Consider the following 13,499-nt stretch of genomic DNA (forward strand, 5'->3'; position numbering starts at 1 on the left):
CTTATGAAACTGGACAACAGCCAGCCCCACCAACAGCCAACCAAAGACGATGTCCAACAATGGTCCCAAGACACAGTCCACAAGGAACCTTTTTTATGTAGACCTTTCAATCTGAATCCAGCCCTTGCATTAATCTGAGAACACAATTTCAGGGGCTGGTCAGGTGGAGAGCTCAGGCTGCATCTCACCTTACCCTTTGCTCCCCCTTCAGCTCCCTTTCCTACTTCTGCTTCCCAATCCCTGGTATGCCCTATTCAAGCACACATCACTAACATTGCAAGCCACCATGCCCTCCTGATTCTGATTGTTCCTAAATACTTCTCTTAGACAATCACAGAAAGTAGTGTTTTTATTGAATGTGCCCAAAGCACTCATAGTTCATGATGTATCTCTCCTACTCTATTACTTGTCAACCACTTTCACAGAATTCATGGAATTTCACAGAATGACTAGGTTGGAAGAGACCTTCAAGATCATCGAGTCCAACCCAGCCCTAACACCTCAACTAAACCATGGCACCGAGTGCCACATCCAGTCTTTTTTAAAACACATCCAGAGATGGTGACTCTACCACCTCCCTGGGCAGACCATTCCAGTACTTTATCACTCTTTCTGTGATAATTTTTTTCCTAATATCCAACCTGTATTTCCCTTGGTGCAGCTTGAGACTGTGACCTCTTGTTCTGTCAGTTGCTGCCTGCTGAAAGAGAACAACCCCCACCTGACCACAACCACCTTTCAGGAAGTTGTAGAGAGTGATAAGGTCACCTCTGAGTTTCCTTTTCTCCAGGCTAAACAACCCCAGCTCCCTCAGCTGTTCTTCATAGGACTTGTGTTCCAAGCTCCTCACCAGCCTCGTTGCCCTCCTCTGGATGCGCTCAAGTGTCTCAACATGGTTCCTGAAGAGCCCAGAACATTTTGTAGACCCCCAATATCACTGGGCCAGGGATTGAGTCTTGCTCCTGGGGAACTGGGAAAGGCAGAAATAGGGAAAAGAGAACATAAGCAATACAGGACAAGGATTTTCATGTTCTCATTTTAATGATGACAGATCAGATTAACACCACAGGAGGAGTAAGGGTGAAGGACCATTTCCCAAACATATTGCAGGTGAAAAAAAATTTTTCTGCAATTTTTTTTCTGTGAAAAAAATCAGCCTTCTTTTGGAGAAAAATAAACTTTTTCAATATTTAAATTAGTTGTTTGAAATTCTTAAAAGGGAGGAGAGATTCTTGATGAACATCAGCTTTTTCATGTTTCACCAGTTTCTGGAAAAGGACCAAGGAACAGCTACTGCATGAAAGGATATAAAAGGATTGCTGAAGACCTCTCTTAGCTTTCATATGAAGTTGCGGGCAATGGCCAATACTTTGGAGAACTCGCCTTCTCTTCTTCGCAGTGTATAGGGTATTGGCGTTTTTATTCTAGTCCCTATTGGATTTCCATTATCTTCTATGAGTACCACATTGTTGGAATCAAATCTAGGCGTCATGGTGGAGCCAGGCATCTTGTGCCCTACAATTAAAGCCTTCTTCTTTTCTCCTTTGATAGCCAGAAGGATCTTATCTCCAACTTTTCCAATCCCAGTCTTGTTATACACATGGATACATTTTGGTGCCCGGTGGTACGGCGTGTTCCCCAACGCACTGTTGTCCACCACTCGCACACGGGTTAGTTTCTGTATTGCTCGGCATGCTCCAGTGGTGCTACCAAAAAATAAGAGAGAATGAGAGACAGATCTCCTCAATAATCCTTGGGGAGCAAAGGCAAACCCAGCACAGAATCTTGTCATTACATACGCCACTTGGAAGGCGCCAGCAACAAATATATACCATATGGGTGACACACTGACTCCATTCAGTGCGCTCTTTGAAAGCCAGATGCTGCTTTGGACTTTGCAGACTCTACTAAATGTCAAACATAAAACAACCTTTCTACTCTAAAACACAACTAAAAGATGGAGTGAAGAGTGGTTTGCATATCACAGGCTTTTTAGCAACTGCAGATGATCTAGCGTCAATTTACAAGCAAAAAAAAAAAAAGTGCTACTTCCATTTCACCAGCCTTCAGGAAGCTAAGACTCAAGTCAGGCTCTTCCAATCTTGCACACAGTCCCTAGCACTAATGACTTCAGTGACCAACCTTCCCTTCAGTGAAGTCTGTGAGTCTCATTTTTGCTCTCAGTAAGATCCCTGAGGTCCTACTGAGCCTGTGCTAAGCTGTTCCCAACTAAAATCTAAGAGATCACCACTTTCCCCAAGTGGAAGGAATCCAGAGAGACACAGTATCTTCAGTATGCTTGCTTTGCAAGAGTAAGAAGCAACATAAATAAACTGCACAATAGTAAGTTGTTAAGTCTGATTTTGAATAAACTTGGGAACAGCAGGAACATGCTCCCTTACAGAAACCATTATTCTTTTACTCAGTGAGCTCAAACTCAAGTGATTTGTTGCTTGTCTTCAAAAGACACCCAAACACAGACCACTGGAAAAGCAGGAAGATTCTTTCTTCTGCTAAACAACTGCTTTGCAGTGAGGTACTGAGCTCTGGCCAGAGCTGCAGGAATGCCAACCTGCTGCCAGCTGAACTACTTAGTGACAGCATATAGAAGCAACCTAACCATTCATCTTGTTTTTCAGAAGCCTGTAAAGTAAATAGGGACCATCATCCCTCCTTGAAGAGGAAGGGCCTGTATTTGTAAAGCTACCTAAAAGATGAGCATGCACACCAAATGTGGTGTGGATGCACATCAGCTGAAGCAGGTATTTTTACATATGGTGAAGAAAGGCCAGCGGAGTCAGCCTGCATTAGTCCAACTGCTCCAGAGGTCAAGCACTGCCTTTCAAGATCTGTTTCCCAAAGAGGCCTACTTTAGCTTTCCTCTCTCTCTCTCTCAGAAGTCACTGATCTCTGCAAGCAGCCACCCTCTCCCATCCCATCCTCTGGCAGGGACTGCAGAACACCACACTGTCTCTTCTCTGCCTGACATCTGTGGCCATATAACAGGGAAGACAGAAGGGAGGAGGCTGAAAAAGAAAAGTGTTGTCATAGGAAGGAGCAGGGACAACCTCAATGGGACCAAGTGGTACAACACAGCAGTAGCAAACAGATATAAATGTGACTGTCCAGGAAACCACTAGACATGAATAACTGCACCGGGAGAACTTTTTCTTTCCCTTTTTTCTTCATTTCTGCCACAGTCTTTGAGTAATACCCCACAAAGAAAAGGTCTCCCCATTAAGATTTTTGAAGTCCTTCCCACCTTTATGGACTAGACTTCACCTCCCTCTCACTGTCAATTATATATGCTTTAAGTGTATATTGGCCAAAGTTCTCATGCAGCCCACTTACAGAGAAAGCCACAAAGACCTGGACACCTCCTCTGGATAGCTCCCAAGACTATCACAAAACCTATCCCTGAGCATTGTCTTAATCCCCTCTCTAGGCCACAGTCCTAGGAATGATTATTCTCATCCTTTAAACTGAAGCCCTGACCCTTCAAAAGAGTTCTAGAGAGTCCCCATATTGGCAGAGTATACCGTGGGATCAAGCTCTAAACTTTGTGAAAGGCATTGCAAAATATGAAGTCCATAAATTTAAAACTTTAAATGCCTAAAGCCTGGAATAAGAAACAAAAGAAAAATAACTAAATAGGCACTGTAAAGTAAGACAAAGTAATTTTTCAGATTATTTTTATTCCAATAACTTAAATTATAAACTCTTGAATAACTTTAAGCACTGTAATTGGCTCTGGATCAGCAGGGGCCTGCTGTTGTTTTTTTTGCACTTGCATGAGAAACACAGACACTTTCAACTTCTACTTGCAGGCCCATGTAACGCTGTCAAAGGCCTGAAAGCCTCCTTACACACATATGAAAAAGCAGAGTTCAGACTGCCAGGAACCTGCAAATGGAGTGTCTGGACTCGCTTTTCTACCTATGAAAGGAAAACTGTGAGGTTATTTTTTAAATTATATTACCCTTTTGAATTACAAATGCTGTATCTTATTCTTGATCTACTTAACAGCTTCTGTTTCAATCATGAAACATTCTGAAGACGACAAAAGCAAAATTTGAAAGTTACCTGAACTGTCGTTGGATCACAGCACTGCTTAGATGTGTTAAAGATAAACCAAATCGTCCATTCAAGAAAGCCATTTGGTAACGAACCCTGCATAAGAAACAAAAGAATTATTAACTCTGGAAAATGGACAGAATTTGGTTTGCTTTCTTTCCTTTACGTCAATCACACACTAGGGCCTCAACAACTATTTAGATGCTGCAACCCACAGGACACAAAGTGGTAGCAGCACCTGCAGCACACTACAAGCAGATCTACAACCCCTGTCTGAATTCAGGAGGCAGTGTAATTCAGACACATATACTACAAAGCAGGATTCAGTATCACTGCATTGCAGTTTCCTCCACAGAGAGGTAAGGGCCCTTCTGTGTGCACTGTGAATCACGTAACAAGAAGCAGGTTTGGGAATTTCACGTGTGAACTGGTTTGGAGGCTGCAGGGCCCAGTAAAAGCTACCAAGGTTACCTACAAAACCAAGAAAAAGGCAACATAACCTACAGACTGGCATCACAGCTTCAGGAAACAATTTTCCAGACAAGAAACAAGTCAGAGCTCCATTGGTGAGGGAATGCTCTCTCTTAGCACACAAAGGTATTAAGCAGCCTGTTTAGAGACCACAGTAACACTGCTGCCAGTCTTGCCCTGTTCAGGCTGCCCAGAGAAAAGAGTTCCCTGTACCTTTACAGTGCTTGTTCAACGCTACTGTACACCATCCTGACTGCAGCAGAGCTGGGTTACAAGGGTAACCTCCGACTGAGAACCACACCTTCTTCCCCTGCCTACGTCTATGGCGGTTCTCTAACCTCATTCTGTCAGACTGACAGAGAGCAGCTTGCGTGCGCAGTCACAAAGGCTTATCTGAACCCAGATCACTTTCCCAAACATCATTAGGGAGTGATGACCCAGGTGGTTATGCCGGCAGATCCAAGTGAAGGGAGGAAACAACACAGACCTAAAGCCAGTCCTCTTTCAGGCCAGCTTAGGTACAGCTAACTTTCCACTTGACTGCAACTACTACCATGTGACACTGCTTGCTGTGACTTTGGCAGTGTAACCAACATGTGCTCTCTTTCTCTCCTTTATAAAGCAAACACTAAAAATCCATTGACCTCATCTGTCTCTCTGACAGCTCTGATGAGTTTTGGGCCAAACTACAGCAATACATTGTAAAGACTTTTTTTTAAACTTTTCTTTTAAAACAAAGCTGAGTTTACTTCTCTAGGGAGAAAAAAATACCCACAGAGCCTTCTGACAGACAATGCCACAGCTCTTAGTACAACCAAGTAAAGTCCAGCCTAAATCTTCACTACTTTTATTTGTTTTTTTCTCCAATGTGTTTGCTTACTTGGGGGTGCATGTAAATTTTAGGGTTTGCAGTTGCTCTACAGAGCAAGTATTACCTGAGTGCACAATGAGAAGCACAGGACATGTGCACCACAGCAGTTTTGAGCAGGGCTACACCTGAGCAAAGCACAGGTGGCAAACCAATTCTGTCACATGGGCAGATTTGGAAGAGAACAGCAAGAGCCAAAGGCTGTATTGATTTACTAAAAAAACAAAACACTTACCTCTGGGGTAGATGATCATCAAATGAGTTCCTGCACTGTCTCCTCTCTGAAATGAGACTCCAAAAAGGCTGTGTTTATGCCACATGTCCTTACCTAACTGTGTGATCCTAATGACAGCAAGGTCCTGTTGCATTTATAGTGCAACTGGCAATCAAGGTCCAATAACTGGCTTTGCTGCTGCCCAGGTTTCTAAGCAAGTTCAACTACGCTGACTTGCTTTAAGCCCACCATCTGCCTGTGTCCTGTTCTGCACACGGGTGTGCTATCTCCCCACATGAAATTCAAACTCAGTGGGTAATAATGCTCCTACTTTCTCCAGAATCACAAAGAGCCTTTGGATCCCTCTACAAAACCCAAACAAGCAGCAGTAATTTGGCCTCACTGTTGTCTTTCATGGACACTTCTTGGGGAGTTCAGATACCACTGTCACCCCCATCTCTATTTCCTAGCAGGCATGGTAGCTTTGGTGGTTGCAGAAGGTGCATCTCTTTCTCAACGTTACATAAGATCAATAGGAGAGGTCTGCGGGCTCATGACAAGGCAGGCAAAGGTGCAGGCTCTGCCTGCTGTCAAAGAGACAGCAGTGTCAGGACCAGCAAAGCCAGATGTGCTTAAAGCACATCTAAAATGTGCTCAAGTCTAAATTCACTCATTGCTCCTGGCAGAAGTCGCTGTTTGTTTCTACGCTGCAACATCAGTGAAGGTTTGAAGTTACAAAACTACTAGTGGAAGCATCAATAGCATTAAGTGTCCAAGGACTGTTTATTTTTCCAGATGACTCAGTACCCTCTTCTTAGCTAAGAATTATTCCTCAGCACATTAAGAGGTGTCACAAGCTAAGAAATTTTGCGTGATTGATTCTTTGGTATGAAGCATCCTGTTAGCAACTGAGTAAACAGGGGGAATGCTTCCAATTAGCAGGAAGGTTCAGGGTGAAGGGAAAAGAAGAATGCATCTATGGCATGAAGAGGAGCATTCAAGGGTGCAAGAGTGTTCACAAAGAGTGAATCACAACTTCAAATATTGTAACATGCCAGTTTCCTTTCTAGAAAGGAACAGTCAATAATCTGGGTCTGTCTCCAGGTGCTTCTCAAGTAGATCCAGTCCCTATTTAATCCCTCTGTGGCTGTGAACTTCATCTCTCCTGCCCTCAGTTTGCCCCTGTGGAGTTGCTATTTACTAAACAAATCTGAAGGGCACAGAAGCCATTCACTCTGCCACACTTGGTTCTGACACGTGAACACTCAGAGGTGGTGCCAAAATTGAAGAGCTGCTATAAATCGATGACAGCCATCAGTCCTACTGCTCCCAGCACTTTTCTCCTTCCCAGCACATGTTGCCTCACACCAGTGGGCCTTAAAAAGCCTCAGAGGAAGCTGCATTAAGGCACAGGGAATGCATATGATCCAAGTTTGCTTTTGAAGGTGGCTCTCCCCGGGTCACCAGGTTTCAGTGCTCATAGGTGTATGGGAAGAGTAACCCCATAACCTTCAAGCACTGGAAAATTTGTAGGAATTCCCAGAAGTATGCCATCGGTACTGCCCAACTGATACAGGCAGGAGCACACTCCAAAATACCCTGGACAGGCAAAACACCACCACTTGCTTAGTACTTAGCCACTGATACACCCTGACCAAGGATTTATTTTTGAAGGGACTTTTGGAGGTCATTTAGTCCAATCTCCTGCTCAAGCAGGATTAATTTCCAAGTTTTTCATGCTAGGCAAGAACAGTATTTAAACAGACACTATCCTAAAGTGAGTGGCCTAACACAACGGCAACTATTGATATAAATGACATTGACCACTCATAGCTGCACCAAAGCAGCAATAAAGAACCATGCAGACAAATCTCTTGCTGTTTCTACCCTGCTGCCACTAATTTCTAGTAGTGGCTCTATCTCATGAAAATCACAGTCACAGAGATACTTTGCCCCTCTCCACATATCCATTTAAAGTTATCACAGACCTCAGAAAAGAGCTCGAAGTAACATTCAGAAAGGGGTGAGGAATTTGTTAATCAAATATTCATTAAAATGACCTATTTCTACTTCACTGAATTACTTTTGAGCATGCAATAACCTGCTACTGCAAATACTCTTCTCAAGAGCTCTTCTGCCTTACCGTATTCAATGCAAAAGACTGACACAAAATTCCAACACTGCTCAACAAAGAAACTCTTCACCAGTTATAAACATCTAGAAGTTACTTACCCACTGCACAGTTTTCAAGTGCAGTAGCTATCACCTTCAGTAGTTTTTACTTAATATTAAAGAACCAGCTTATATTTACTGCAATCTTGACTGGTTCTTGAATGGAGAAATTCTGGTAAGTTTCCCCCTAATAAAACTGGAAAATACAAAAAATACTCGTACAGCATTTTCATCAAATGCATGAGTAGACCATCAGGGAACTGATACAGAGCAAGGACATGTGCCAGACAAGGAAGACAGGATTACATACTGTTTGAATGAACATCAGGGCACACATCACCAAGAAAGGAAGCCCTATGTCCCCCTCATCACACACTTCCATCACCTCCCTTATGCTGGCTTCAGCACTTACGTAAATCAGTCACAGTTTTCAGCTAGCTCTGTTTCTTGATCCAGCTCAACCTGAAGGCACATGAACACTGCTGCAATGGAATGTGGCACAACACAAGACTGGGACTTCTTCCACTGCCAACCCAGACTTACGTGGTGACAGTATCTCCAAAGAAACACCAGATTTGGACAAGAAAAGGACCTCTTGTCATTTCAGCAAAAACACCAGTGTGCTTCACAAGAATGGTCTACATGAATCTGCTCTACTAATACAGCCATGGGAGAACTGAAAAGGTCTGCATCTGAACACTCCAAAAGCCAGTGCAACAGCTCTGACCAAGTTCTTATCAGTGGTGTATACACTAAAAAACAGTCAAGGCACCAGTCTTACCTTGCCTTTATCCTAGAGCAATTGTAACTTTGAAGAATGCTGTTACCTGCAAATTCAGTACTACTTTCCTTTCTAATCACAAGTTTTGGAACTAACCCCTCCTCCCTATATTCCCAAGATTCACAATTCCAGAATCATTCAGCTATTCCTTTGGCAACTTCTGTTGCCAAATCATCCACACAGACAGGCCCCACAGAAAACCAATGGATGTTGCAAAGCATGCTGAGGCAAATTACCCAAAGCCTGTTGTCAAAGCCAATGAAACCAGGTAAAAATATTTTTCACTTTTATAGCAGTGACCTGATCTGCAGAGTCAGACAGTGGGAACCAACTCTATTCTTTTAAAAGATCAAAACAGACATGCTCCAGGCACCATAAAGATTTGAACTGCATCTGTCATCCACCATTTAAACATAAGAAATAAACCCAAGACAGTACACGCAATACAAACGCCTAAACCCCTACTCTGCCACTGCAGGTCTATTTATAGACTGTCTGCCACAGTGAGCTGCAGGAGCCAACTGTGAACTAAGGAACTCAATCCACTCACAGCTCTCCTCATAAAGGAAGCAACATGATTAAGGGATGTGTGTGTTAAAAATACACAAGATACTCATTACCAAGACATAATTGGTTTCACATTAATGACAGACAAAAAGGCCAGGATCCACAAAGAGGAATTAAGTATTTTTAAAATCTATTTATGAATAGGATTATCTATTAAACAGGACATTTATTGATCCAAGTTATCAACAGAAACTCATTACAGGTACATCTGTTAACAACTTCGAAGCAAAACACATTAACCTCATTTTCCAGACCACGATCTGGAATGGCAGATAACAAAAGCTGCATACCTTTAATATAAAACTTACTTTTGACTTTTTAAGTATCCAGAAGTCACAACTCTAAAGTACTTACGGTACTTACTGTTCTAATATCCAAACACCTAAAATCATCCTATATGTTCATATTCACAGCAGTGTACTAAAATAAGGAGGGGTTATTCTCAGTGCACCAGCAGAAAATTAAGCTACAGAGAGGACCATTATCTGTGTGAAGTCAAAGGAAATGAGCAATAGAGCAGGTACTGGATTAGATCCAGAAGGTCTCTCTGGTGGGCCTGTGGGGTTTGAGGTGAAGCCAAGAAAGGTCCCTCCCCATCTCTGCCTTTGGGAATTACATGAGAATTCAGAGAATTGCCCACACTATCAAAATTTTACACTGCTATCACCTCTTAAATGTCGCTTTACTGGTTTTAGAAATACTGAGGTCTCAAGAGCACGACAATGGTGGAAAGCCACAAGACCAGATTTAGTTCCCAGCCCCAACCTGAGTGGCCAGGCCACAACCAATAAAGTGCAATCACAACCCAAACAGCAGTAACTACACTGGGAGGAGCTGTGACAAGGAGAGCAACATAAACAAGAAGGAAGAGAAATCAAATAGCTGTGTCTCGACCATGAAAAAAAGACAGGAACAACTGATTTGACAACAAATGACAATGACTTAGGCTAGTTGATCACAGAACAAAAAACAATAGTGGCTCTAGGTCTTCCTGATAAAGCTATGCCAGAAAAGGATGCCTAATGTTGTCAGAATTCAGGCTTAAGAGAAACATGACCTGGAGACAAAGGCATGCTCACACTGCAAGGCAGTACAGAACTACCTGCAGCTTTTGTGGCATAAGCCTCATTTCTCACTCAGAAACTTCCCTTAACTCAGTCTCTCTTCTTCCAAACAAGACCCTCTCAGGCAAGCCTGGACAGCTCTGGAACCAGAGAAGCCAACAAATGAGCATCTGCTGCTAAAAAGGCTAGCTTGTCCACCTGTTTTTACTACAAAGATTAAGTAATTAATGCTTTTAAGAAATATGTTATACTGTCTTTTCCCCCAGTTGCCTCCCCTTACTCACTGGACCTCCAAAAGAGCTTTCTGGAGAATGACCAGGAAAGCACAGACTAGTGCCCACACTTCCTGAGTCCCCATGACACACGCGAGCAAATGCCACACTTGTCAGGACACAGGAATTTTGGTCTAACTTTGCTGCGTGACTACTCATACCCACAAAGGCATAACTCCATTATCGCAGCCCCACACGAATTCTGAGCAAAGAAACGCTCCGAACATGCAGGAACTTCAGAAGAGTGTTTTCCCTCTCTCCCAGGCCACACTGCGGAGGCACGGACAGCAGGCCAGTAGGAGGACGGTGTGCAAGCGACACAGGCTCCAGCTCTCAGCTCCTTTCGAGCAATGTCACCACCCACCGCCGCGCTGCGCGCCACTCCAGCACCGCTCAAGCTCGCGCCGCGCATCTTCGGGGACGGCGTTTCTCCGTCCCTCTAGAGCAGCAGCTCATGCTCAGGGTTAACAAGTTCCAAGCCCAGTACACAGAGTCCCAGGGGCACCAGCAAGCGGCTCCCTCCAAGGCACGGGCGGCAGGGCCGGGATCCGGGTGCAGTGAGGGCCCGGCCAACCCCGGCGCCCTAGGGCCCACAGGCGAGCACGGCAGCGGCACAGCCCCAGCGCCCGGTGGATGAGGGGCCATGCGCGCCCTGAGCCGCTCAGCCACGGGGCCGTGGGAGGGCCCGGCGCCAGCCCCGGGAAAAAGCACGCCGAGAGGAGGCTGGCTCAGCGGCGGGGCAAGACCGAATACCGGCCCTTCTGGGCGCTACGGTACTGAGCTACGCTACGCGGCGCGGCACCCCGTCCCGTCCCGTCCCGTCCCGTCCCGTCCCGTCCCGTCCCGTCCCGTCCCGTCCCGTCCCGTCCCCAGACCCCGCCAAGCACCTCCGCGGGGAGCTACCGAGCGCACGCGCCCTACTACCCAGCGCAGCCCCCGTGCGCACACGCAGCGCCGAGACCCCGCCCCCCGCTTCTGTGCGGAGCCGGCGGCTGCGCGCCCCGCCCACCGCCGGGGCCCCGCCCCTGGCGAGCGCAGCCGAACCGAGCCGAACTCAGCCGAGCCCAGCGGTCGCTGTTCGCTGCCGAGGGCGGCGAAGAGCAGCGCGGTACTACAGCGCCTGGCCCGGCCCGGCCCGGCCCGGTCCGGGGGCAGTCCGTCCGCGCTTGACACGGGGTAAGGAGCTGCCCGTGAGCGGGCGGGAGCTGGGGCGCGGCGGCCGCGGCTCCTCTAGGCCCGGAGGGATTTTGCCGGCGGGGATGGGGAGGGGTCTGCGGTGGCGCTTCAGGCCGTGCTGAGGGCGGGCCGGGCCGGGCGCGCGGCCGTTGCGCCGAGCCCGCGGTGGGGGCGGCCGGGGCTGGGGGCGCTGCTGCCATCTTGGGGCGGAGCGGGGTGGGGGTCGCGCCCGGCGCGGCGCCCGTGGGGCGCGGAGGGCCGCCCGCCGCCCCAAGGCCGCGCAGGGTTTCCTTCTGTCCTTTGCCGTCCCTCGATTCGGCTGCTGTTGCGTTTGTGCACCTCGGGGGTCGCTGGACCCCTGCCCGCGGGGCGCCCGTCTCTTCTGCGGTCGGTGCTTTTGTGCGTGTTCGGGCTCGGAGAGGCCTCTGCCCGCCCCCCGCCGCTCCTGCAGGCACCGCTGCGAAGGAGAGCAGCAGGGAGGCAGAAGGGATGTTCTAAGGGTGGTGGGAGTAGCGAGCAGGTTTCTGATATTTCCCTGCTTCTCCTCCCCTGTAGTACTTGACAGAGGGCTGTTGGATATGGTTCATGTCCGTGGCCAGATAGCCAGGCAATCCCTTTTTGCTCTTCGCCAGCTCCTTCACATCAGCAAACCATGTTTTTTCCTCCTGCCGTAGAGTGCACCTTTTACGTAGCTCCCTGCTGGAGAGGGGCATCACGCCAAAAATCTGCAATGTGGCTGCAGTCAGCCTGGGGCTCTCAGCAGGTTTGGTAGCTCTCAGCTGGACGGAGAGCAGGTGTTTTGGCAATTTGAGGTTCTGGGCACCTCCCTCTCTTTCTCCTCTCGATAGCAGAAGTTAGAAACAAAAAGCCCATCAGTGTGTACTTAGAGTGGCTAATTTAGTTGTGCATAATCCGAAAGGAGTCCCCTCTCTCCTGGGTTTGTTACTGTGAAAATGTCCTGCTCCGTGGTGTCCTTCTCTGGGGCAAGCACACGGGGAAGGCCATGGGGCTGTGGGGCAGGAACATCCGATTAGCAGGGGTCGAAAAGCTACTTACTGAAAGGTTGTAAGGCTCAGGTGCCTTTTGGGTGGTGCTGCCGATGCCCCATCTGAGTGTGGGACAGAACGTTTGGAAGTCCTTGGCAGGGACCATTACCCCTCCCCACCAAACAATCTCACTGTACAGTCCCTAATAGCTTTTATGACTCTTAATGCTTCTGAGAGAGCGCAAAGCTGACCACTCAGCTTGTAACTGACTCCAGGAGGACTCCATTCAACCAGAAATAGCAAAGCATTACTTCTAATGACTGCAATTAGCTGGTATCTATGAGGAAGGCCTTTTTCATCTTGAGCCTTTTAGTAGTAGGAATACGCTATCTTTATGGGGAGAGACGTCCATTCTGCAGTCTTCACCTGGATACCATAAGAGCAAAATAAACATGAAAGAAGATGCCTTTGAGGGGGTTGGGAAGAGGCTCTGGTTTGACTCATAAGTATGTTTTGTTGCACTAAGTTTGCCCTATTTTTGTCTGTTCCTGTCTTTGGTAACCTTGGAAGGAACTGAAGCTACTGTATTTTCTGAGGGAGTCAGTTTTCATGTCAAGAAGACATTGCCACGAGGCTTTGCAATGCTCCGTTTTCTTGCCCTTTGACCGGAGTGCAGTGCAACTGTCCTGAACTGTTCTGAAGCCATGAGTTGAGCCTAGAAAAGAAAAATCCTGAATGTGATTTGCTTTTAGTTTGCGTACGGGTTTCATATGGTTTTTTTTCTTTCTGGGCTTAAAATATCCTTGGTTATATTTTTCAGCTTTCCGTAGTAATAAAGTGGGCTAGGAACTTGT

General features: G+C 46.7%; 2 protein-coding genes across 4 annotated transcripts in view; one reads left to right on the forward strand and one right to left on the reverse strand.

Annotated features, from left to right (window-relative positions):
* Positions 1–1,022: 1,022 nt before the first annotated feature.
* Positions 1,023–11,460, reverse strand: MRPL14 (mitochondrial ribosomal protein L14). 2 transcript variants are annotated; one of them, XM_086878274.1, is made up of 4 exons: positions 11,371–11,436; positions 5,649–5,694; positions 4,084–4,170; positions 1,023–1,706 (listed from the first exon to the last, which is right to left on the reverse strand). In XM_086878274.1, the coding sequence occupies exons 3-4, from the start codon at positions 4,155–4,157 to the stop codon at positions 1,340–1,342; spliced, it is 441 nt and encodes a 146-aa protein (XP_086734400.1). In that variant the 5' UTR covers positions 4,158–4,170; positions 5,649–5,694; positions 11,371–11,436; the 3' UTR covers positions 1,023–1,339. The 2 variants fall into 2 exon arrangements, with proteins under 2 accessions (XP_086734400.1, XP_086734399.1); XM_086878273.1 differs by lacking the exon at positions 5,649–5,694 and having other exon boundaries at positions 11,371–11,460.
* Positions 11,397–13,499, forward strand: part of TMEM63B (transmembrane protein 63B) — a 47,084-nt gene continuing 44,981 nt past the window's right edge. The window contains exon 1 of one of the 2 annotated variants that reach the window (XM_086878272.1): positions 11,397–11,659. The gene's annotated coding sequence lies outside the window, so the exon portion shown is untranslated. The remainder of the gene's footprint in view (positions 11,660–13,499) is intronic. The other variant, XM_086878271.1, reaches the window with a different exon arrangement.

Source organism: Cyanistes caeruleus, chromosome 2 (genome assembly GCF_971803275.1).
Source record: "Cyanistes caeruleus chromosome 2, bCyaCae1.hap1.1, whole genome shotgun sequence".
Taxonomy (NCBI): domain Eukaryota; kingdom Metazoa; phylum Chordata; class Aves; order Passeriformes; family Paridae; genus Cyanistes; species Cyanistes caeruleus.

Excerpts from the sequence above, each read along its gene's own strand:
- MRPL14 (XM_086878273.1), bottom strand. The coding sequence starts at position 4,157 with ATGGCTTTCTTGAATGGACGATTTGGTTTATCTTTAACACATCTAAGC. Across the intron at positions 1,707-4,083 it reads GTGATCCAACGACAGTTCAG|CACCACTGGAGCATGCCGAG; the intron begins GTAACTTTCAAA and ends ATTTTTTGGTAG.